At 35.2% G+C, this 22692-nt stretch overlaps 1 protein-coding gene across 1 annotated transcript in view; it reads left to right on the top strand.

The window, feature by feature from the left end:
• Positions 1 to 22692, top strand: part of ADGRB3 (adhesion G protein-coupled receptor B3) — a gene marked incomplete at both ends in the record, with an annotated part of 810263 nt that overhangs the window by 641028 nt on the left and 146543 nt on the right. Inside the window, 3 exons of the mRNA XM_080699695.1 lie at positions 2204 to 2330; positions 3929 to 4032; positions 8122 to 8224. Of these exons, the coding sequence (XP_080555821.1) occupies positions 2204 to 2330; positions 3929 to 4032; positions 8122 to 8224 (334 nt within the window). The remainder of the gene's footprint in view (positions 1 to 2203; positions 2331 to 3928; positions 4033 to 8121; positions 8225 to 22692) is intronic.

The following is a 22692-nucleotide window of genomic DNA, read 5'->3' on the forward strand; positions in this document are numbered from 1 at the left end:
CAATTTTGCCTGGGGCTGGGTCAGGTCAGCAGTGTAATCATTGTACACAGTAAAGCAAATTGACCCACTTTTCTAAAGATGCCATGTAAAATTTGCATTATATTGAGAGCCTAGCAACATTATATTGAATATAGACTTTATATCTGACAACTAAAGTTGAGTGATGCTAATTTCGTCTTGATAATGTACTACATGAATATAAATACATAGCTTTGTCTTATATGAAGTCTTATTTACAGTAAAGTTTTTTCCTTGTTAAGATATTGCATCAGTTTATTGGGCATAACCACATAAAATGAAATGCATTAGTACTGAACTCCATTTTGAAAGTGGAGATACTGTGTTAAAGAAAAACTATCATCCAGGATGCATAATGAAGATGTTATGTTTTAAAACATGTCAGATTCTTTTAAGGGTATTTTCTTCCTTATTTGAACTTTAATCAGCTGAGATAAATGTTTTTCATTTAGCATTATCTGTTTGTCACAAGATGAGACAGACAGCTAATAAAATAAATTGATGTGATGCTCTGATAAGGTAGAGTTGAAATTTCATACTATTGCAATTGAAGTTATAACTGATTTTACCTTTTGGGAAGTTGTCATGAGGTCATGAAAAAGAAAAGAGATTTACAAAATTTTGAAAGATTAATACATAGGGGCATTTGGGTAAAGTTGGATATAATTTTCTCTTCCCAGATACAATATATTTCTTTTTAAAAGGAGTTTTAATCAAGAGTATAGTGGCTTATAAATTTTAATGATATCAAATCATGAATATTAAAAAGATATTCCACATATATGTATACATATATAATAGTGTGAATTATACTCTGTAATTCAAGTTGGAAGTCCAACTGTTAGAGAAAACCCTCTTATTGACTCTCTGAAATACACGGCATGCATATCTAACCCAATAGCTTTAGGTATTTAGAGACGTAGAAGGCAAAATCAAAATCATACCAAAATTAACACCAAGCCATGTGTTCTTCTCTTCGAGCTTTAGAGTCATTTTTAACACAGATAGTAACTTGGCTTAAAATTTAAACACATTTGTACATACAGGTTTGCTAGCTGGAGAGTTTCCTTGCCTGGGGGAGGGGAGGTGACAATTGGTGCATTCAACACAGAGCACGTGTAATGATGATAAAGTTGATTGGTTGAGCTCTATAGCTTCTTTCTTCGTTTCTCTCTTCCTATAGAGTAGTTCAGCTGGTGGGGGGTGTGAAGGGCTTTCCCTCCCCCTCTCCCACTGCCCAGCTAAGAAGACGTAGGTTGATACCATTTTTATTGTTCTGCTGGGGTGGAAAATAAGCCATATGCTTTAGCATTTTGAATGGCTACACCAAAGAGAAAATCGAACCAGGCCCTCTTCCCTCCTCCCACTGGACTTCGGGGTGGGTTTATTCCTCTAAGTGTTCTAGAGGATTTGGGGTTAGCTTAATGCTTCTGCCCCAAGGCAGAGAGGTATTGGAAGGGAGGAGATGTCAAGGGCTTCAGAGGAGCATTGGACTGAGTGAAATGTGGAGTGGGAGCTTACATGTGAAACCCACCCCTCCCCTGGATACCAGGGAGGCAGTGAGAGTTGGAACCAGCTGATGCCGCTGCTGCTGCTGCTTCCCGTTTCCAGGGTGAAATTTCACAGCAGCTAATTCTAAAGGGAGGAAAAAAAAATCCCTAACCAGCAGCGAAGAAGATCCTATCACCCAGCCCAAGCTATGTAACCTTTTAGGCAAGCTTTTCAGAGAAATCCGCATTTCAAAAGCCAGCATTCACGGTCCAAACTATGGCCCGGGAATCAGAGCTGGTATGAAAATATGAAAAGCCTCTTTACACCCTGAGTGTCTGAAAGGATCCGATGAGCATAGGAAGTGGCTGCCAACGCTCTGGCGGCTGCTCCTGCTGCCGCCGCCGCCGCCGCCGCCGCTGTTTCTCACAGAGGGCTGGACAGAGCTAGTCCCGGTTTCAGCACCTCCAGCGCTGGACAGCTCTCTGCACGCCGCACCACCGCCTGCCTGCTTTTTCCCACTCTCGTTTTGCATTACTGGAGATGCATCTAAATTACGTCCTGTTCAACAACAAGTAGATTTTTTTTCCTGTACGGGAATTACAGTAGACGATTCTCTCAATTAAACTGCATTTTCTTCTTTACGGATTTGGCTGTCAGGAGTATTTATCCCGATCTTCCCCCACCCCCTTTGCAGGAACGAGTCTTTGGGAACGTGGTCCACCCAGGGATGTAAAACTGTGCTTACCGATGCATCCCATACGAAATGCTTATGTGATCGTCTCTCTACCTTCGCCATTTTGGCTCAGCAACCTAGAGAAATAGTAAGTAACAAAGGGAAAACACGGCTTTAATGCAAAGGCAGGGACATTTGGAGAGTGTTTCTCCCGGGAGCTGCATTGTAAACTGGGGAAATGGAGAAGGTTGCAGGGTGGCAAAATCGGGTTTGTCTCCTCCTTAGCTACAGAAGCTAGATGAAATGAATTCCAGCTAGTGGGCTATAACTAAATTGTACTCAATTTTATGCTTCTAACTTGAAATTTCTGCAGTACGGTTTTAAAGATGTATTACCGTATTACTAATATGCTGGAAACTTTCATATAAAAATAATTGCCAACTTAACCGTTATTTTAAAACTGAAAAGCTGTTCTAGGGTATGTGTGAGGATACTGTTGGTAGTAGAATGAAGACTCAAACACATTGCATATCTGCATTGGGTATTTTCAGTACAGGTTTCTAAGGGTGTCCTTGGAGATTATATATATATATATATATATATATATATATATATATATATATATATATATATATAGTCAAATGAAGTTTTCATGGAAGCATGGCTCTCTGGAACTGTAAAATCATTTCTTAAAAGTATATAGGTTTTGCAAAAATAGTTTCTGAGACAGCTGTATCGAACTATCTGAAATAGTTTTCTCACCAAAAGGCAAAATGTCATAACTGAAATGCTGAAAAGTAATTATTTAGACAAATTGGAATTTTTGCCTAAATTTGGCCTAAGTCAGCACCACTCTTTAGACTTGTTTTGTTGATAAAAATACTTAATATAATTTGCTATGCATATCTAAGTAATTTTATCATGTATCCCTCCAAACTTCCAATATTAAAATTATGAAAAAATAACAGATTTCATTAGTTAATGTCATGTTAGTGTCTCAGGAAAGAAATTTCTTAGATCACTGAATACTTAATAGTCCTTATGTACATTTTTTAAAAATATAAGGCTTATTTTTCAAGGTCATGTTTTTAGGGACTGATACTGGCACTGTGAAAATTATCCCTACATATTTTGTTCATAGGAAAAAGTCACAAATTATAAATGAAGGTCTTAAATTTTACATTTTATTTTCTTCTATATCCTTAAGGCCAAGCAAGTGACATTTAATGTGAGAATACTCTACTTAGAACAAAGTTGTCAAAAGTCAGAAAGTTTGAAAATTTTCCAATATTTATGTACCAGATTTGGGTAGCATAATGAGTTGTAAATGGGAGTATTGAGATAAATTTTTCCAAGAATCATATTATAAAATGTCTGAACTGTAGTTAGTTGAAGGAAATATTTTTGCTACTTCAAATTTTAGCTAGAGAAAAGCTAACATGTGAATATTGATCAAGTTGTACTTTCAGTTTTGTATTTTAGAAAGCTATAAGTAGGTAATGTGCCATAACTAAGCATTTAAAACTCTAAAGACTTTATTAATTCACAGTGTGAGAGAAGGGGGAGCTAGAATTAGTCATTTTAGAGGCTCAGAATACATGAACTGAGTGGATCCATTATTTGGTAACTTTAACAACTTATTTAGGCTATTTTTTTTTTAACGATAGCTCAGTTTTGCTGAACCCAAAAGTTATTTTAATTTATTTCTCTCTTCTTTTTTCTTTCTTTTTTGTGTTTAATTTATAGATCATGGAATCCTCTGGTACACCTTCAGTTACACTAATAGTAGGCAGTGGCCTTTCATGCTTGGCCTTGATCACTCTGGCAGTTGTCTATGCAGCATTATGGAGGTATGTAATCAACTGATACAGTGAAATGCTCATTCAGAGTTAAATCAGGGAATGTGATAACCACTAGATGTGTCCTGTCTTCTTAATTAGTAGAAGCAGTATTTTCATAACAGTTACAATTTGTATAGTTGGGTTTTCATAAATGATCAATATTGACCTAATTTTTCATTCTGTTTATGGTGAAAAAATAAATAACACACACCTACTTTTTTTTCTAAGTTCAAATGATAGTAGCCTTCAACAAGTTGCTTACCTTTAAGCATGTAATTTTTATACCTCAAGTTCAGTCTGTGTGTGGTTTCTAATTTTTCCTATTGCTTTTGAACCTGAGGGTCAAATTAATTTATCTTTTATAGAAATATTATTTCAAGTTCTTAAGTTTCAAACACATATTTTCAGTATGTTACAGACAACCAGTAAAGCCTTCTTTAATTGTAAAACACTAATAACAATACTGCTCTAGAAAAGATATTTTGGTTGAGTGCAACAAATTAGATTTTGACAAACTGATTAAAAGAAGACATACAAGTACATAAACAGGAAGATATATTTTAAAGTTTTGTTATAAAATATTTGAAATTGAATATGTTGGTTGTTATATGAACCTTCATTGTTTCTCTAAGTGATTGCTTTAGTATTTTCATTCTATTATTAAAAATTAGACCTGTGAGGTTTATTGTATCATTCACATACTGACAATGAATACCAAACCGAATGGATTTTATAAATTTAAATGTTGAATGTTTTATATTCATTTTGATTATTAAAAATGATTTAAAATGCAGTAATTATAATAAAAGATAATTTTCAATACTAAAACTATGCTAATATTCCTACCTCAAAGACCTCTAACTCTCTTTTACTTAATTTTTTTAAAACATCACTTTAAAAATTAAAAATTAATTACAATTTAGTAAGGGAAGTCAACTTAATGTCCTTTAAAAAAATTGTTTTTCATTCTAATTTTTACTCTCTTGAGGGCAAGAATTAATTCTCAATGATATTTAAATTGACAAGGATTTAGCCAGGCAGGGCAGTGCATGCTTGCAACCCTAGTACTTATGAGGCTGAAACAGGAAGACCGCAGGTTCAAGGCCAGCCTCAGTAACTTAGGAAGCAACTTAGCAAAACCTATTAAAAAAAAACTTATGGTAGTATAGCTCAGCGGTAGAATGTCCTCGAATTCAATCTTTACTACCAAATAAATAAATAAGTTGTCAAAGATTAAGAGTTTTCAGGTTTCTTCCAATAATAAAATACCTACACATTTTGCCCTATTAACACAGATACATAGTAGAAGTTCTGCTACACATGTGAAATAGTTATCTGGTAGTGAAACACTGACAAAGTGAGACAATCTGATAGAATATGACCAACTGCAGGAATAAAAGAAATGTTTACTACAGCTGTGGCATTGTAGACACAGAATTCTGAGTCCAGGGCCCAGTCAAGAAGGTAATGACCTATAAGAACAAGATACACAAAGACTGGGAAGAAAACACCTTTCCCTCCCACAACTGCCTGAATGGTACTTCTTCAAAAACTAGAAATCATTTATGGGCCAGAAATCTAGATAATAACAGCATTATAACTTATACTCACGGGAGTATTTGAACTAGTATTTAGAAATATTCCACTTTTTTAACACTTAGGGTCCAGGCACCAATTCTATCTTATCTTCACCCCTCAATACATATGGCTAACATTAGCATAAACATTATTGTCAGTTAATTCATACATAAAATTAATCAAATATACATAATTAGTCCATAATAAATTTTTAAGTCAGAAAATCCAGAAAAATCACTGTCTACAATAATTATCTAGGAATTACTAAAATACCTCAAAAGGATCTATCTAAATTTAACATAAAATTAAAAATTACAGAAGAGTATTATAGATTAACACTAAGGAATACGTGGTTATCAACTTACTGTCCACCCATAGAAGTGATTTTGAACAGTTTGAAAGTGTCAGGACTCAGGATTTACTAAGTGGATCTTGTAACATGAGTCCAAAGCATTTTATAAACACTCAGCTTACTTTCTAACTTTACACTGTGGTAATAAGATGTTGGGCTATTTCTGCCTTTTTCCCCCCTGGTTAAAATAACTAAAACCTTTAATTTTCTAATAATTTATCAAATATACAAGCATATGAATTATTTTATACATAATATGTTATTTTGAAACATGTTGTTATTTCTTGTTCTTCATAAAAAATGTTTCTTGAAAATTTAATACAAGACTGGAGGTGTGGTAGAGCATTTTCTTGGCATACTTAAAGCCTTGAGATCAATACTCAGAAGTGAAAAGAATAAATGCATTAAGTGTGCTCTCTCCATCTATGGATATAGTCTGTAGCTATATTATTAAATCAAAGAACAATTGAGCATGTACTTTTAATTGGGATATTAACATTCATGTTTAAAATATCAAACATGGTAGATAAAAGTATTGAAAGATAAGAGATCTCAAAGCAATTTTTAAGGCAACAACATGACTCAATATTGATAAAAATAGAATAATCTAAAATCTCTTCAGGGTGGTCAGTTCTGGGTCTTTTATTACTCCAATTTTTTTTTTCTATTTCCAAAGCAAAAAAATCGCTGACAATCTTTTAATAATGTCATCTGAGTGCTTGTACTGTTGTGGAAGCCATTAATATCACACAGTGGTTTAATATTGTACAATCCAAAATGTTTTATATATATCCCCTATTGGTAGAAAAGGGACAGCTTAATATATGATAATGTCTTTAACATCCTACTGTGTGGTTTATTTTATATTTAACTTTTCTTGAGGTAGGGACAAGGTTCAGCAATCTTAGAGACATTTTGTGCTGAGAATTGACCCAGCTTAGTCATGTGTGTGCGCGTGTGTGTGTTTGTGTGTAAACAGGAAAATTATTTTATACTATAAAATATATTTTTATTCTTTTTTATTTCTTATTTTCTTTTGTATTTGGTGTTACTTTTGTTTTTTCTTTTACTTTCATTTCTGAAATATGAAAATTTGACAGAAGAATCAGGCATGGTGTCGCATGCTTGTAATCCCCATACTTGGGAGGCTGAGCTAGGAGAATCGAGGTTCGCGGCCAGCCTCAGCTACTTAGTGAGGCCTCTGTAACTTAGTGAGACCCTATTTCAAAATAAAAAATAAAAAATAGTGCTGAGGGTGTAACTTGCAGGTAGAATGCCCCCGGTTTCCATCCCCGGTACCACACACCAAAAATAAAACTCTGGTAGGATTTATCTTCTAAAGAGTACCTCTGGATTTCAGGCACCCCCTCCTAATTTTGTACAAGAAAGTTTATGCTTGCTTTGGAACCTAATTCCAGGTAAAAATGAAAATTGAACAGTCTGAAACACACAGCAAATGCAAGGTTATCTTTTAGTTACTCTAAGTCATTTACCACAGGCACAGCAAAGCAAAGGACTACTACCTTGCAGGGTAAACAGCTAGTAGAACATTTGATCCTGAGAAATTTTTGCTATGGCTTACTTTCTTGGTGCTTAAAAATTATAGAAAACTGGGTATATAAACATTTCTTCATGAGGGTAAAATATGGCAGACACTATGTAATGTTCTAGTCTAGTGGTAAATTATCACTTGCAGATTGCATTCATTTTGGAGATAAAGATTTATTTTCCTTTTCTTATCTGGAACAGATATTCAGGAATATAAAGTAGCAGCCTGACTGCATAAAAATGCTTGAGTGAATGTAAGTCCATGTGTTCACAAAAGTAACTACATCCTTCTAGTAAACAGGAGTGACAATTCAGAAATTGTGTGAGGTTTTCTTTTTGGTTATTGTATATGTAATGTTCAACATATTATACATAGAGGTGTCTATATACATATGTAATACTAGTTGATGTATTTTCAAGAAATTTTGTATTTTTAGTAGAGAGTATATTTACAAATGTTCAAACTAATGTCTAAGGAAAAGAATAAGTCTAAATGACTCCTGCACGTGCCATCCTCTATACAATTAGGTCTTTTTTATTCAGATGAATTCCACCAGTTGCCCAATATAGACTTCTTCATTATTGAATTTTAAAGTTGGATACTTTTTCTTTCTGGCTAGGTACATACGCTCTGAGAGGTCCATAATTCTAATTAACTTCTGCCTGTCCATCATCTCATCTAACATCCTCATCTTGGTTGGACAGACTCAAACCCATAATAAGGTATGACGGAAAACTACTCTGATTCTCTTTGTGTGCTTATGTTGTGGCATATGCTTGGTTACTGATAGCATAAATGTTTATTCTAGATAATGCCTGACAATTATTTTAATTATTGTATTTGTTTCTGAATAAAAGTATTATCTATTCCAGTCCAAAAGTAATCTTCTTTTGGCCTGATTTCTGTACATTAGAGGTTTTATGATCATAAACTATATGTTTGTTAAACATTATTTCATAGCTTTATGAGTTCAAAGCTTTGAGATATCAAAAGTACAGACTTTGATTTATTATCTCAGTTGCAATCAGACAATGCCTGTGTTTTAGTCTAATTTATTAGCATACATACTCATAAAAGGTAGCTGTAAGTAGCTTACAAGTAGCAAATTGCTTTGAAAAATCACTCTCAAACAATGTCCATAGGAAATAATCAAAGACAGTAGTGAGTGGGGGCTACGCCATGTCTAGGTTCCATAATTTGTCACCATTTTTACTTAAGCAGGAAGTAATTTGATACTTAACCAACACTGTAGTTACTTAACTATACAGTTACTTTTTTTCAGAATATAAAAGTATATGTCCCATTTATATGAATTGACTGATTTATAGGAGTTGAATGGCTATGCTTGTTCCAGAAATGGTTCTCTTTACTGAACTACTCTGAAATACCTTCCAAGAAACCCATAATAGCAATCTAAAATTAACTTTTCCCAGTCTTAAGGAAATTCTGTTAAATACCTCTTTGAAAACTTACTTTGTTTCAGGCCTGTTCTTCTTTTGACTTTTAAACACTGAATCCAATAATCAAACATTTTCCCCATAACCTTTCATTTAAAAAAAAAAAAAAAACAACAGCCAAGTGTAATGGTGCACGCCTATCACCCCAGTACTTGGAAGGCTGAGACAGGAGGATTGCAGGTTTGAAGCCATTGTGCTTCAACAACAAAACAATTTAAAAGGGCTAGGGTAGTTCAGAGTACCCCTGGTACACAAAAAAATCAACTGTACCTTTTTTTTAGTAGGTTCTTGGTATATTAATCATAGGAAAAACATCAAGGACCAAAGAGAATAGTTTGTTTATTGTTTTTGTTTGTTTGTTTGCTATTAACCTGCATTTCTAAGACTGGTAATTCCCACCCAAAGAATTTGATTCTGGATCTGGTCAGTAAAATAAAAATTAAATAAAAGTAAAAAGTACTTTTATGGTTTTGAATGTTTAAATTCCCTTCCTGTGTCTTTTCTTTTTAAACAAAGAGATGAAAAAATATAAGGTTTATTAGATATAAACTATTCTACCTTATATATTAATATAGAATATAGAATATATATAAATATTCTACCTTATGAATATTTAGCATAAATTAAAAAATAAGTAGATAGCAAAGAGGAAACAGAAGAAGAAAGAAGGACCAAAGGTAATTGGGAAAAGATAAGGAAGGTACAAAATAACCCAGCAGATGAAAAAAATGACGGTAAAGATGAGTCCCCGCTGAGGAGAAAATAAACAAGGAGGAAGTGAAGGGTAAGGAGTAGAGAAAGGAGAGAAGACGAGACTGTCAGCCCTAAATAATTGTTGTTGTTGTTGTTGTTATTATTATTATTATTGTTGTTGTTGTTGTTGTTGTTGTTATTTTGGCACTAGAAATTGAACCTAGGGAAATTCTACCTCCAAGTTTCACCCCCATCCTGGTCCTTCTCTATTTTTTATTTGTATTTTGAAGCAGATCTTGCTAAGTTGCAGGACTTGCCAGGAACCTTGGCTCCTCCTGTGTCAGCATCCTAAGTACTGGCACACAGACATGCGCCACCATGCCCTGGCTCTGGTGTTCCTCTCCTATTTGAGTGTGGTTCATTTGGGCTGGGCTTCAGCTCCCTTAGCAATTTTCTTACTTGCTTGATATCTAATTCTCAGGGTTTTTTTTTTTTTAAACTGGTGTTAAACTTCTACCCAGAGAAAGAACTTCTCTTTGAACTGGGAATTATATACAGGATCCAAGAAACAAAAAAAAAAAAAAAAGAAAAAAGAAAAAGAAGCAAATAATAAAACAAACTAGATTCAGCTGGAGCTCCATACTTTTAAGCTTACAAAATCCTCCCTTTCTATCACTTTTTATCCTTCAAACACCTTTGAATTATGTCCCTCATTAGATTGAAAAAATGGCATGATCTTCGATAGGAAATACGCTTTTACAACAGTTTCATGCTATGTGGTAAAGTTTTTACAAATTCTAAGCCAAGTAGTAGGACAGAATTTCCTGTAAGGTTTACTGCACGTTATAGTGGTGATGGTCTATATCACTGCTCTCCAGCAGACAGACAGTGCAAGACACAAATGCAAAGTATAATTTAAATTTTCTATAAGCCATGTTGAAAACACAGGAAAAATAATACATTTAACTCAAAATATCTAAAATATTACCATAAACATATGCTTAATATAAAATTGTTACTAAGATATTTTACCATCTTGTTTAAGTATTCAGAATCTGGTCAACTTACACCTCTCACATGTAGCTCAGTGGCCACATGTGGCTGGTGACTACCATATTGAGTGAGTCCAAATGGTAGCAATATTCAGAAACCAAAAATATCTCAAAAATTACTTGCCTACCTTTTTTGGCCCTTAGAGTTTTCAGTATCCTCCTTTTTTCATAAAAATGTACTTTTGAAATCTCCAAATATTATGAATATCAAAAGCAAGATAAGAAAAGTCTAGTTTTACTTTTCATTTTTTATTTTGAAGATGAACTGCAGAATAGATTTTATCTGGTTTTAGAACCATAGTGGATTGGTTCCAGATTGATTCTGCTATTTCTTGCTGCTAGTTTTTGATGCTTGTAGACAGGAGTGGATAGTAGATGATGTTATTTTTGTGGTTTTCTCTTATACTATTAATTTTGTTTTATTAGTTCTGCATAGATGTTCTCAAAAGCCTGAGACAATTCACATTAGAGTGACTAAGATAAAACCAGAAAAATCTGGAATTTTATCTTAAGTCACTTTCAAGAATACTAAGTTTTGAAATGAGAATATTGTACTATATATATGTATATAGTTTATATGTGTTTTATATGAGCATATATATGTTTTGAATTGAATTAAATTGGTCATATTTGATTTTATGTGTAAGATTTTGATTTGTAAAAACCTCTTTTACTGTAATTAGTATTCATATTCCCCCCAAAAAATAACAAAAAAACAACTATATAGCATATATAAACCTGTGATTTGAATAAATTATTAAGAAACTACGTGATGAAAATTAAAAATATTGATTTGCAGCTATAATACTTTTTTAGATTGTATTCTGGATACCTTTATTACTGTGGGTATTTTTAATTGATTTTATTCCTATATTTGATTCATTTGATACATTTTAATTGATTATATAGTATACCCTACTTGAAAACTAGAAACATCTGAGAGAGATTCTTGATGAACAAATTATTTGGCACTGCTTTTGAGAGTTGTCATGGCTAGTTTGTGGGAAAACTGGTATTTAATTCTGAGGTTCAAAATAGCAAAATAGTTTTGAAATTTTATACTAGGGTCTTTCTTTGATTTACTTGTTGAAATATAATTATTCTAATTATCTCACTGAGTATCTCTGCTTTCTTTTTTTGTGTGTGTGTGGGTTTGGGAATGGAACCCAGGGGCATTCAACCTCCAAGCTACAGCTCCTACCCCTCCCCCTTTTTAAAATTCTTTATTTTGAAACCGGATCTCACTGAGTTGCAGAGGGCCTCACTAAGTAGATGAGGCTGTCCGCAAACCACAATCCTCTGGTCTCAGCCTCCCGAATGCTGGGATTACAAGAGTGTGCCACCATGCCCAGCTCTCTGCTTCCTTTTGAAATGAGATAAAAGTAAGCTAAAATAATACACTGTTCAAAATGTGAATATATTCAAATCTATAAAATGTAGACTTAATTGCTATCAGCAAAATAAGGAATCAAATGCAATTTCATATATCTCTTGATACAGTTGTAAAATGTAATTATAATCTACTTCCTTATATTTTGAGCTTTCTCATAATGCAACTTTTCCCTTTGATCTATTTATGCATTTAAAATTTCAACCAGGATAGTCACATATCATTTATTTGTAAAATGTTCCCTTTATACTTTAAAGTGTATACATCTTTTGTTTATTTTTTAGCTGGGTGGACTATTTTTATTAGTTCTATTTTGCAGAAGCAAGGATTATTACAGAAACATAAATAATATAGTTCTTAGAATCCAAATATATATTTGTGTTTCTTTCCTGAAGACTTTGAATTGACTTGTATTAATTTAGTAGCACTCACTTTAGCTGATAGAAGCCAGATATGGCATTTATTTTTAAATTTTGTTTTGTTTGGTCAGATAATGGTGGATACCCAAGAAGTTCAATGTTGACATAGCTTCTCTCTCATAACCTCACTACCAGGTTATAATGAAAGAAATCTAAGTCTGAATTTTATTGAACATTCAGATAGTTATTAGATAAATACTCATTAGCATATCAAGATCAAAATAAGTTCTAAAAGCTCAATGAAAGCCCAGGTGTTCTGTAGATAATTTGACCACACCCTCTGTGTGACATTCAACTATAGGTGGACTCAAGAAACAGGATACTTCTGTGTCCTTTTTTTTTTTTTTTGGTGGTACAGGGGTTCCTGGAAGCCCTTCTACCTCTGGGCTACACTCCCAGACCTATTTTATTTTTGGAAACAGGGTCTCATAAGCCAGTGCGGCTGGCTTCGAACCGCGCGATCCTCCTGTCTCCGCCTCCCAAGCCTGGGGATTACAAGCGTGCGCCACCACGCCCAGCTAAAAGGGTCTCGCTAAGTTGCTGAAGGTCTCCGCTGGCCTCGATCCTCCTGTCTCAGCCTCCCAAGCGCTAAGATGACAGGCGTGCGCCACTACGCCAGGCTGTGTGTCCTTTAATAAGCAACTTTTAATCAGAAATCCTTCTGATCCAATGCTTGGATACAGAATAATTAGAGATGATACTGTGGATCCTATCTCTATGAAGCCTAGGAGACAGGCATAGGTGAAATCTTAGAGTAAGATAGGTATTATAGAAATCAGGTATTATTAGCTGATTGATATATCCTGAGTACCTTCATTTTCACCAAAGGAATTCCATTAATACATCTATCTTAATGGTCAATCAGTTACTAGTTCATCAATAAATACTAACCTTTTACATTCAGTGTGATAATGAATAAAGTGTTGATTGTTTATAGGCATATCTAGCTCAGAAGAATTTGTCATTGCCTCCTCTGAAGTATGGGCCTTCTGAAAAACATTGCCAATGGACCATCATATTTTATGCATTCCTCAGACACTCTTTCAATTAAAAATTAAACTAACCAGCATATATGATATCATATTGAAAACACCAAAGTATTATACAATGAATTACAGACATCCTAAAAAGCATACAAAATTAACATTTGGAAAAATGGTCATATGTGAGAGAACAAAATTAGACACTATATTTAGTCTTAAGAGACCTAGGAGTCAAACAATAGTACTCACTGACAGATAAAGCAAAGCTTCCAAATTATTTGGGATGGGCAGGCATTTCCTTAATAATATTTAGGAAATTTTTGCCTCATGATTCTTTATGCATGTAGCATTATTAGATGATCAGCTATGTCTTTTAATTCAGTCTTACAAAACAGAAATTCTCTGTCTTAGAGCACCTTTCAAAAGTTACATACTCTACAAAGTTGTCTTTATTCATCTTAAAGAGGTAAACAGTAAATCAAATTAGAAGGCTATAGTTTCTGGTGGAAGGTTTTTTTTTAAAATTAGAATTGTGTTTTTTAAAAATAAAATCTTGAATGTAAACAACTTTAATTGGGTCAAGCACTTTCTATTTCACCTAATTCTCTCATGAAATTTTTTTTGACATACAGATGGCTTCTTTTCACATTTACTTATACGTTTGGCCTCTGACTGCCTATGGGTTTTCAGCTTTTGTGGAGAAATACTGAAAATGTGTTCCTCAGCTTCCCGTTCTGTCCCCCTGATATTCTCTGTAGCAGATGGTTTCTTCCCTTGAGATTTAGTGCTCCACATGCTTCCCTGGGAGATATCAGTCTCTTAGGAGGGGAAGGTTAAGAGCATCTTCAGCCAGCTAGACCCAAGTATCCCAAATATGCCACTTTTCCCAGTTATATGATGTAGAGCATGATACACAGCGGCTCTAAAACTTAGCTTCTTGTCAAAAGTATACAAGATAGTATCTATGAAACCCATAAGCTAGTATTTTGTAAGCATTCCTTAAACATTAACTCTGATTATGGTGATGATGATGATGACTTGCAGTAAAACATACTTTAGTCTATGGAGATTTTTTTTTTCTGGGTCTGGGGATGGAACCCAGAGGCATTTGACCTCCGAGCTACACCTCCTGCCCTATTTTTTTTTTTTTTTATCTTGAAACCGGGTCTCACTGAGTTGCAGAGGGCCTCACTAAGTAGCTGAGGCTGTCTGCGAACCGTGATCCTCCGGTCTCAGCCTCCCAAATGCTGGGATTACAAGCGTGCGCCACCACGCCCAGCTTTTTGCCATATTGGGGATGGAACCCAGGGGGCATTCTATTTTCAAGCTACACCCCCAGGCCTGGGATTTTTATTTGTAGCTTTTCCTGTAGTGACATATTAGAATTTAGGTGCATATTTTAGTTGAGAAAAATTCTGCAGCTTATAAAACTTGAGAAAATTATGATCTTAAACATGACCCAGCTAATGTCTCTATTTTCATTCTATTTCACTGACTTGTTTTATTACACCTGTAACACCAAACTACTTACCATCTATCAAAATCAATTGGTGGTCTCTTGTTCCATGCTCTACTTCATCCTCTTCATCCTAGATTATTGTCACTATATCAAAACATGATCTGGCTTCTCAAGTCTTCCTCTGGCGTGAGTGCACTCTCTGACCCTCTGCTTGGTCCTTTCTCCCTCTGGGAAACCCTTCCTATCATCTCTGCTTATGTCCATCTGCTCAGGGATTCATGATTCCCAGTGCATACTTACTATCTCATATTACCTATTTCCAAACAGAAACACTCCTTAGGTCAGGAATAAATTATATTCATTTTAAAATTAATTGTCAGCATATATTCTAGGTATAGTAAGCATGTAATTGAATGAATAAGCAAATGAACTTATTTGATTCCATCATTTGGGATTATGAAGCTAGTAGCTTATAGCTTTACAAAAGAATAACATTTCCACACTGGACAAGATCTCAGATAATATGGAGATAAACACTATTTCCCTTGGTCTGGTTTTAAGCATGAAGTGATTGATGGCATGCTATACTAGTGGTGATCTGTGTTTCAGGTAAGGAAACCCTGAAACCTAACAAATGTGAAATATTTTACTTGATAAAACTTATTTAATATTTTCATAACCTTAAAAAGAAATACTAATTATAATTCACTATGCATATCCTGCCGATAATGTCTCAGATGTATGTTATCAACTCTCAGATATATATGTGATTCTATTGGCTGAAGCTAAAGCCTCTACTTAGATTTATTAAAAATCTAATATGTTGACTGGATATGGTGTTTGTAAAAGATCTGAAAGTAATAATCTTAATTGTGACTTATTAGAGTCAATTTTGAACTATCTTTCCAACTCTGCTAGAGTGCTTGTTAATTCCTAAAAACCTTTATGGAATTAAAAACAGAATGGTTGGTTAATTTCTCAGTTTCCCCAGGTTTCTGGTAATGAAGAGTTGAATTTTTTTCTGTTAGTATGGGGTTAACAGAGTGAGATAGTGGGATTTCAGAGCCTCTGGGGTCCCTTTGTAACCTTCTAATCACTTTGTTCTGTGTGGTAGGAGCCAGAGACCACGTTATTAGTCAGCTTTAAAACAGGACAAAAGATCAGTATGAAGGGTGGATTTGAGAAGAGTGAAGGGGATGAAAGTGGGGTTATTTGACAGTAAGGAGTTTCTGGAACGGTTGAGATGTCAGGATCAAATAACTTTGAGGGACAAGGAAGCCATTTTGGGCATGCACTGGGTGTTCTTTATTCCAGCCTTGAAGCTGGGCAAAACTCCCAAAGAGTATGCACTCACCAGACAGGAGAAGCAGAAACAAGTCTCAGCCCAGTGTGCAAGCAATTGCTCTGCAGAATGCCAGGCCTGCTCTGATGACCTCATGTCCATTTATCCTCAGGGAGTTGTGCAAGTGTCCTCAGGCAATGTAGAATCTCCTTGACTGGACCAATCCCTACTGGTCACCCCTTGACCCCTGCTTTAATCCTGACTTTCATGACTTTTCAACTGGATCACCATAACATTCCTCCCACTCTGATCTGCCACTTTACCCTTTGTATGCATTATCCCATCCTCTATATTGCCGTGAGAAAGATCTTAAATGTAAGAAAAAAGGAACAGCTGATTTCCCTTCTTAAAACAATACAATGGGGTCCATAGGGCTCAGGGGATTAAATCCATTTTCTGAATACCACCCACATTCAAGGATGCTCTAATAAACTTTGTGGGAAATAAAAAGGAGAAAAGGGAATATAAAAGGAATTCCCTCTGGGTAGATGAGTTATAAAACTAATCTTCTCACCAGGCATTGGTGATACATGCCTGTAATCTAGAATTTGGAAGGCTAAGATAGGAGGATCACAGGTTTGTGGCAACCTTAGCAATTTAGCCAGGCCCTCAGCAACTTAGCAAGAGCCTGTTTCAAAATAACACATAAAATAGGGCTGGGGGTTTAGATCAGATTGCCCCTGGGTTTAAGCCCTAGTACCACAAAATAATGATAATAATAATAATAATAACAATAACAACAATAACAACAACAATAATAACCCCCCATCTCCTAGCTGATAGAACCTCTAGATCTAGAAGGACTTTCAGCTGAGCAATGAATTAGATGTCAGCTTTCCCTCTGTGCTCCCTGCTGGGGGGGGGCTGTCTCCATTTTCCAGGGTATCTGTTTCTATAGGAGTTGCTCCTGTCTCTGTTTTAATGCACTTCCTTTTGTTTTTGCCTGCTAACTAGAACCACACTTTAGGGGTTGATTTATGCAAATCATCCTAGTGAAACTCCTTCAGTGTTCCTTTCTGATTCCATAGCACAGAGTATACACTCTTTTTTTTTATTTTTAGCACCAATCACATTCTTTTATTATTGCTTATTTACTGATCAACCTTGACTACTGTGATTCTTAACAGTGCTATTTTTTTTATCTCTAGTCTTTAAAACCACTATTACTAGTGTTTGTTTTATACATGATATGAAACAAATAAATGTTGCATGCATGAATGAAGTTATGACTTTATCTAATAAGTGAGAGATAAGATAATAGTAGTGCAGCCATTGGGGGCATTATTTGGCATAATTGCTACCCAGATCAGTTTTTTGTGTTATTTTTATCATTGTTTTATGACAAAATAGGGGGGGTTCAGGAAAACACCAAGACTTCCTGAATACTTTTGAGACCTTCCTTTTATGAGAGATGGTTGGGTTAAATTAGGTTTACCTTGATGCAGTATATCTGAAAAGAAATTTGAGTGGCATACCTGGAATCTTGCAGAAAGTTGATTTTTTTTCTCATTCTCTCTTCCTCTCCCTCTCCCTCTTCCTCTCCCTCTCTCTCTCTCCTCCTCCCCCTCTCTCTCCCACTTTCTCTCTCCCTCCCTCTCTCTCTCTCTCTCCCTCTCCCTCTCTATCCTGAAAGAAAAGCAGTAGAGAAATTCTAAGATTCTTTCTTTGTATAATTTTTCACCTTGTCCTTCTAAGTACATAATACAAATCAATCAGAAGCTTACCTAATGTCAACAAAGGGAACCATAGTGTAGTATAACTGATAAAGTTGTGAGACTTATTAATATAAGTGATGCAATAAATAAATCCTCATAAAGTGAATTTTAATCCATTAGGTTAGAGGTAAGGTATAATAGAGGTTGTTTGTGATGCTGGAGCTTGAACCCAGGAAGGTCTTCACACATGTGAGATAAGTGCTCAACCACTGAGCCACATTCCCAGCGCTACATTTGAAGTTTTAATGGTTGATTATTTGAATTTTTTGTCTGTGCCTCTCTGAGGTAAATATGAGGTAAAAAATGGTAGAGTTTAGGTTGTTGCTAAAATGTTTTGTTGAAGGAAAAATTTGTGTCAGTAGATGAAAAGATTATCAAGAATATGAGAAAGAACTCTTCACAGATGCTCCAGAGTCTATTGAGAGGTTTCAAGCTTTGGGAGTAAGAGGTTATAAAATACTCTGGGCTTTGTAGGCCATACAGTCAGTTGAATTTACTCAACTTGGCTGTTGTAGCTCTAAAGCAACCATAGATATAAAGGAACATGTGTGGCCAGATGTGGACTGGGGTCATCATCTATCAACTTTGGGCAATTTTGAGTTTTCTGGAAGTCTTGGTATACATACAAATGGAAGAACTACAATGTAGAGTTGAAGCCAGCCTATTTTGGGGCTGATGCATTTATGTAAAAATAGCCTCCAGTCTACAATGTCTTCTTAAGGTTTAGCCTGAGTAGCCTGCAGAACTGGGACAGGAGACCTTTGGCAGTAGATGAATAGGCCTATGCAGAGATAAAAGAGGTCTAAACTTCTTTGAATTTCTTCTTTGGAGCAAGAACTATACATAGAATTTCTTCACTTATGGTGACTATGGTTGCCAGTATATAAAAGTATGAGATGAAACATGAATCAAATCACTCACAAACAAGTAGGGCATTTTAGAAATTAAAGAAGCTAAAAGTAGCTAATAAATGCCCAATGCACAAAACAACAAAGCCAGCTCTCTTTGCAGAAAAAAACTTCCTAAAATACAGTAATAAATGTCAAGGTCTTTATTAGAGAGAGATTCTCATCTAACAGTTCGGGGCAGAGAAATTATATCTGAAACAATAAGAAGAGCAGGATCCAGCTCACTCCCCACTAAATCCACCCACAGACGGGCCTCTTTTTGCCCATCTCTAGTCCCCTCTCTAACCTAAAAGTTGGGTATTATTATGCATATAAGATCTGAAACCTTGCTAGAGCAAACCTTCCAACGAAGGAACAAACAGTGAAGTCTGTAATTAGAAAAAAAGAAAAGCACAACTGAGGATTAAACGCAGGTTTTCACTTCTTTTGTGATGGCTCTTATGCCTTGAATAAAGAAGTAAACATATGACTGAGTTGAGTAGAGGTTTTAAATACAAAATTTAAGATGTGCAAAATTCAAAATGTGTAAATTATAATATTTTTAGTTCTTCTAGGCCGCTAGTGGAATACATCAAACTTAACGTTTCAATTACAGTGTAAAGAAGAAATTAGTTGCTTTAATATTAAAAATATAAACAGAATTTTAATTCATTAATATTCATGATGAGGACCTATAAAAGTACTCAGTGTTAAGCTTAATACACATATTTTTTTCTATATCTCCTTAGATGTGTCTCTCTTAGATGATACCTTGGCCTATATACACAGAATTACAAAGGGTTTTCAATGAACCTGATTTGTCTCTATTTAACATGCCTATTGCCAATTGATTTGTATTTTAAAGTGATATTTCCTCATAGATAAGAACAGTACTTATTCTGTCTTCCACTGCATTCCTGTCAGTAAGTCATCAGCCAGGTGACAATATTCCTGCCCTGCGCCCTCTGTCCTGGTTCAATTATTTGATCCTCCTGTCTCAGCCTCCCAAGTACTGGGATTAAAAGGCATGCGCCATCACGCCCAGCTTGGTGCAGTTTTTCACAAGGCCAATTTCAAAGGTGTCCCATGCATCATGTGCTTGGCCTGGCATATAGTCCTCCCCTCCCCTCCCCAGCTTTCTCTCACCCTCCTCCATCTGCCACAACTAGCCTTCTTTCATCCTTGGGCTAGCCTAGCTAACTGACCGATGTCCTGCAATAAAATGCCATCATCTCATCTTTGAAATCTCTGTTCCCCAAACCAACACATGATAAAACATTTTCTCACCCCACTTTCTAGGAATTCAGGGTGGTTTTATTCAGTCATTAATTTGTATATATTTTACTAGGCATTGAAGCTAGGGGCATTCTACCCATGAGCTACACCCCCAAACCCTATTTTATTTTTATTTTGAAACAGGATCTCACTAAGTTGCAGAGGTCCTCACTAAGTTTCTGAGGCTGACTGCTAACCTGGGATCCTCCTGTTTCAGCCTCCCATGTACTTGGATTATAGGTGCGTGCCTCCATGCCTAGCTAACTCGTGCTCATATTCTTATTTAAGTTCAGAAGGGACAAACATTATCAGTTTGATTTCTATAATATATTCAATGCCTAACACAGTGCCTGATATATGAAGGCACTCACTAAATATTTTTAAATGAATGAAGAAAATGTCTAAAGATCATTTGTCATTGGTTTTAATTAATAGACTTGGTTTTAATCTAAAATTAGGGAGAGGTAGAATTAGGGTCAATTATGACTGGACCTGGAACAGTTTGGGCACACAATAAGCTTTTCTTTCTGCAGTAAAATTGACAAATAAAAACAAATATATTTTAGGAATAAAACATGGTGTTTTGATCTATAATCTGTGTAATAACTCTCTCAATTAACATCCATCATCTAACATAGTTACCATATTTTTTATTTAAGAAAACTTAATACTCCTTTAGCAAGTTTCAACTACATAATATATCATTAGTAACTATAGTTACTATGTTGTAATTTAGCTCTCTAGGACCTGCTAATCTTATAACTGAAAGTGTGCCCTTTTAATTGAGGTAAAATTTACCTGCAGTGCAACGCACAGTTAATAATGTGATGACTTTTTACCAGCATCTACCAAGATAAACAAGATCTCCAACAAGATGTGAACCATCATCTCCCCCCAGAACGTTCTCGCTCATCTCCTTCCATCAGTCCCCTCTACAGGAGCCAATTGTTCTAATTTCCTCTGTCATTCGTTACATTGACCTATTTAAGGATTTCTTATAAATCAAATTGTACAATGAGAACTTCTTTCTGGCTTTTTCTTATGCAGCCCATTATTCTTGAACTGGAACCATGCTGTTGTGTGTATGGTGGTTGGTTCCTACATATTGCAAAGTATTCTTTCATTGAATGGGTATTTCACAGTTTGCTCACCTACTCTCCACTTGGTAGAACTTTGTTTCTCTGCTTTTTGTGTGTATGTGTGTGGTACTGGGGATGGAACCCAGGGGTATTCTACCTCTGAGTTGCACCCCCAACTCTATTTTTCATTCTTTATTTTGAAACAGGGTTTCACTGAATTGTGGAGGGCCTCACTAAGTTGCTGCGGTTGGCTCCAAACCTGGGATCCTCCTGTCTCAGCCTCCCAAGTACTGAGATTACCAGCGAGTGCCACCACGTCCCGCTTATGTATTTTCATTTCTCTTGGGTAATCACCCAGAAGTAGGACTGCTGGGTTTAAAGGCAGGTTAGATATTTTTAATTTAAAACAAAGAAATAAACTGCTTAACAGTTCTCCCATGACGGCCACACTATTTTCTACCTTACTAGCAATCTGTAAGAGTCCCAGGATTCCATGTCCTTGTCAACAGTTTAATTTAGATTTCCTTAATAACTAGTCATGTTTAACAGCTTCATACTCAAATTGGCCACTTTACATTCTCTGTTGTGAAGTGTCTGTTCAGATCTTTACTCCCCTATTTTTACTTCCATTGTTTGAATATAAGTGTGTGTGTGTGCACACCTGTGTGTGTGTGTGTGTGTGTAAGAGAGCAAGTTGTTCTCTGTAGTTTGTTGTTTCATTTTATTAAAGTTATATTTTGCTAAGTAGACATTATACATTTTATAGTCCTATATATTATATTTTTTCTTTTATAGTTTGTTTTGTGATTTTCTATAAGAGATCTTTGCTAACCCTCCAGATCATGAAATATTCCTCTATATTATCTTCTATAAATTTTATGGTATCATCTTAGGTTTTCTATAGATCTATAATGAATATAAAATAATTTTTTGTGGTATTGGGGATGGAACCCAGGGGCATTCTACCTTCGAGCTACATCCCTAGCCCTACTTTTTATTCTTTATTTTAAAACAGGGTCTCACCAAGTTGCAAAAAGCCTCACTAAATAGCCGAGGTTGTCCACGGAACGCAATCGTCCTGTCTCAGCCTCCCGAATGCTGGGATTACAAGCGTGCGCCACCAAGCCTAGCTTAAATTTTATTTTATAAATTTTTTATAAATTTTTATAAATTTTTATTTTATAAATTTTTCATCCCCAAACCCACAAAAATAAAATAAAATAAATTTTAAATGTGATATGAGATAGGGGTGAGGGATCATCTTATTCCATATGAGTATCCAGTTGTTTGAATGTCAGTGTTGAAGAGATTTCCCTTTCTCCTTGAGTTGCTTTGGTACATTTGCCATATCAAATGAATGTATGTGTAGGTCTATTTCTCAAATTAAGAAAAAAAATAAAGGAGCATAGGGACTAGAATTTATGTACTCTTTGACTCGT

Source organism: Muscardinus avellanarius, assembly GCF_963383645.1.
Source record: "Muscardinus avellanarius genome assembly, chromosome: 8".
In the NCBI taxonomy this organism is placed as follows: Eukaryota; Metazoa; Chordata; class Mammalia; order Rodentia; family Gliridae; genus Muscardinus; species Muscardinus avellanarius.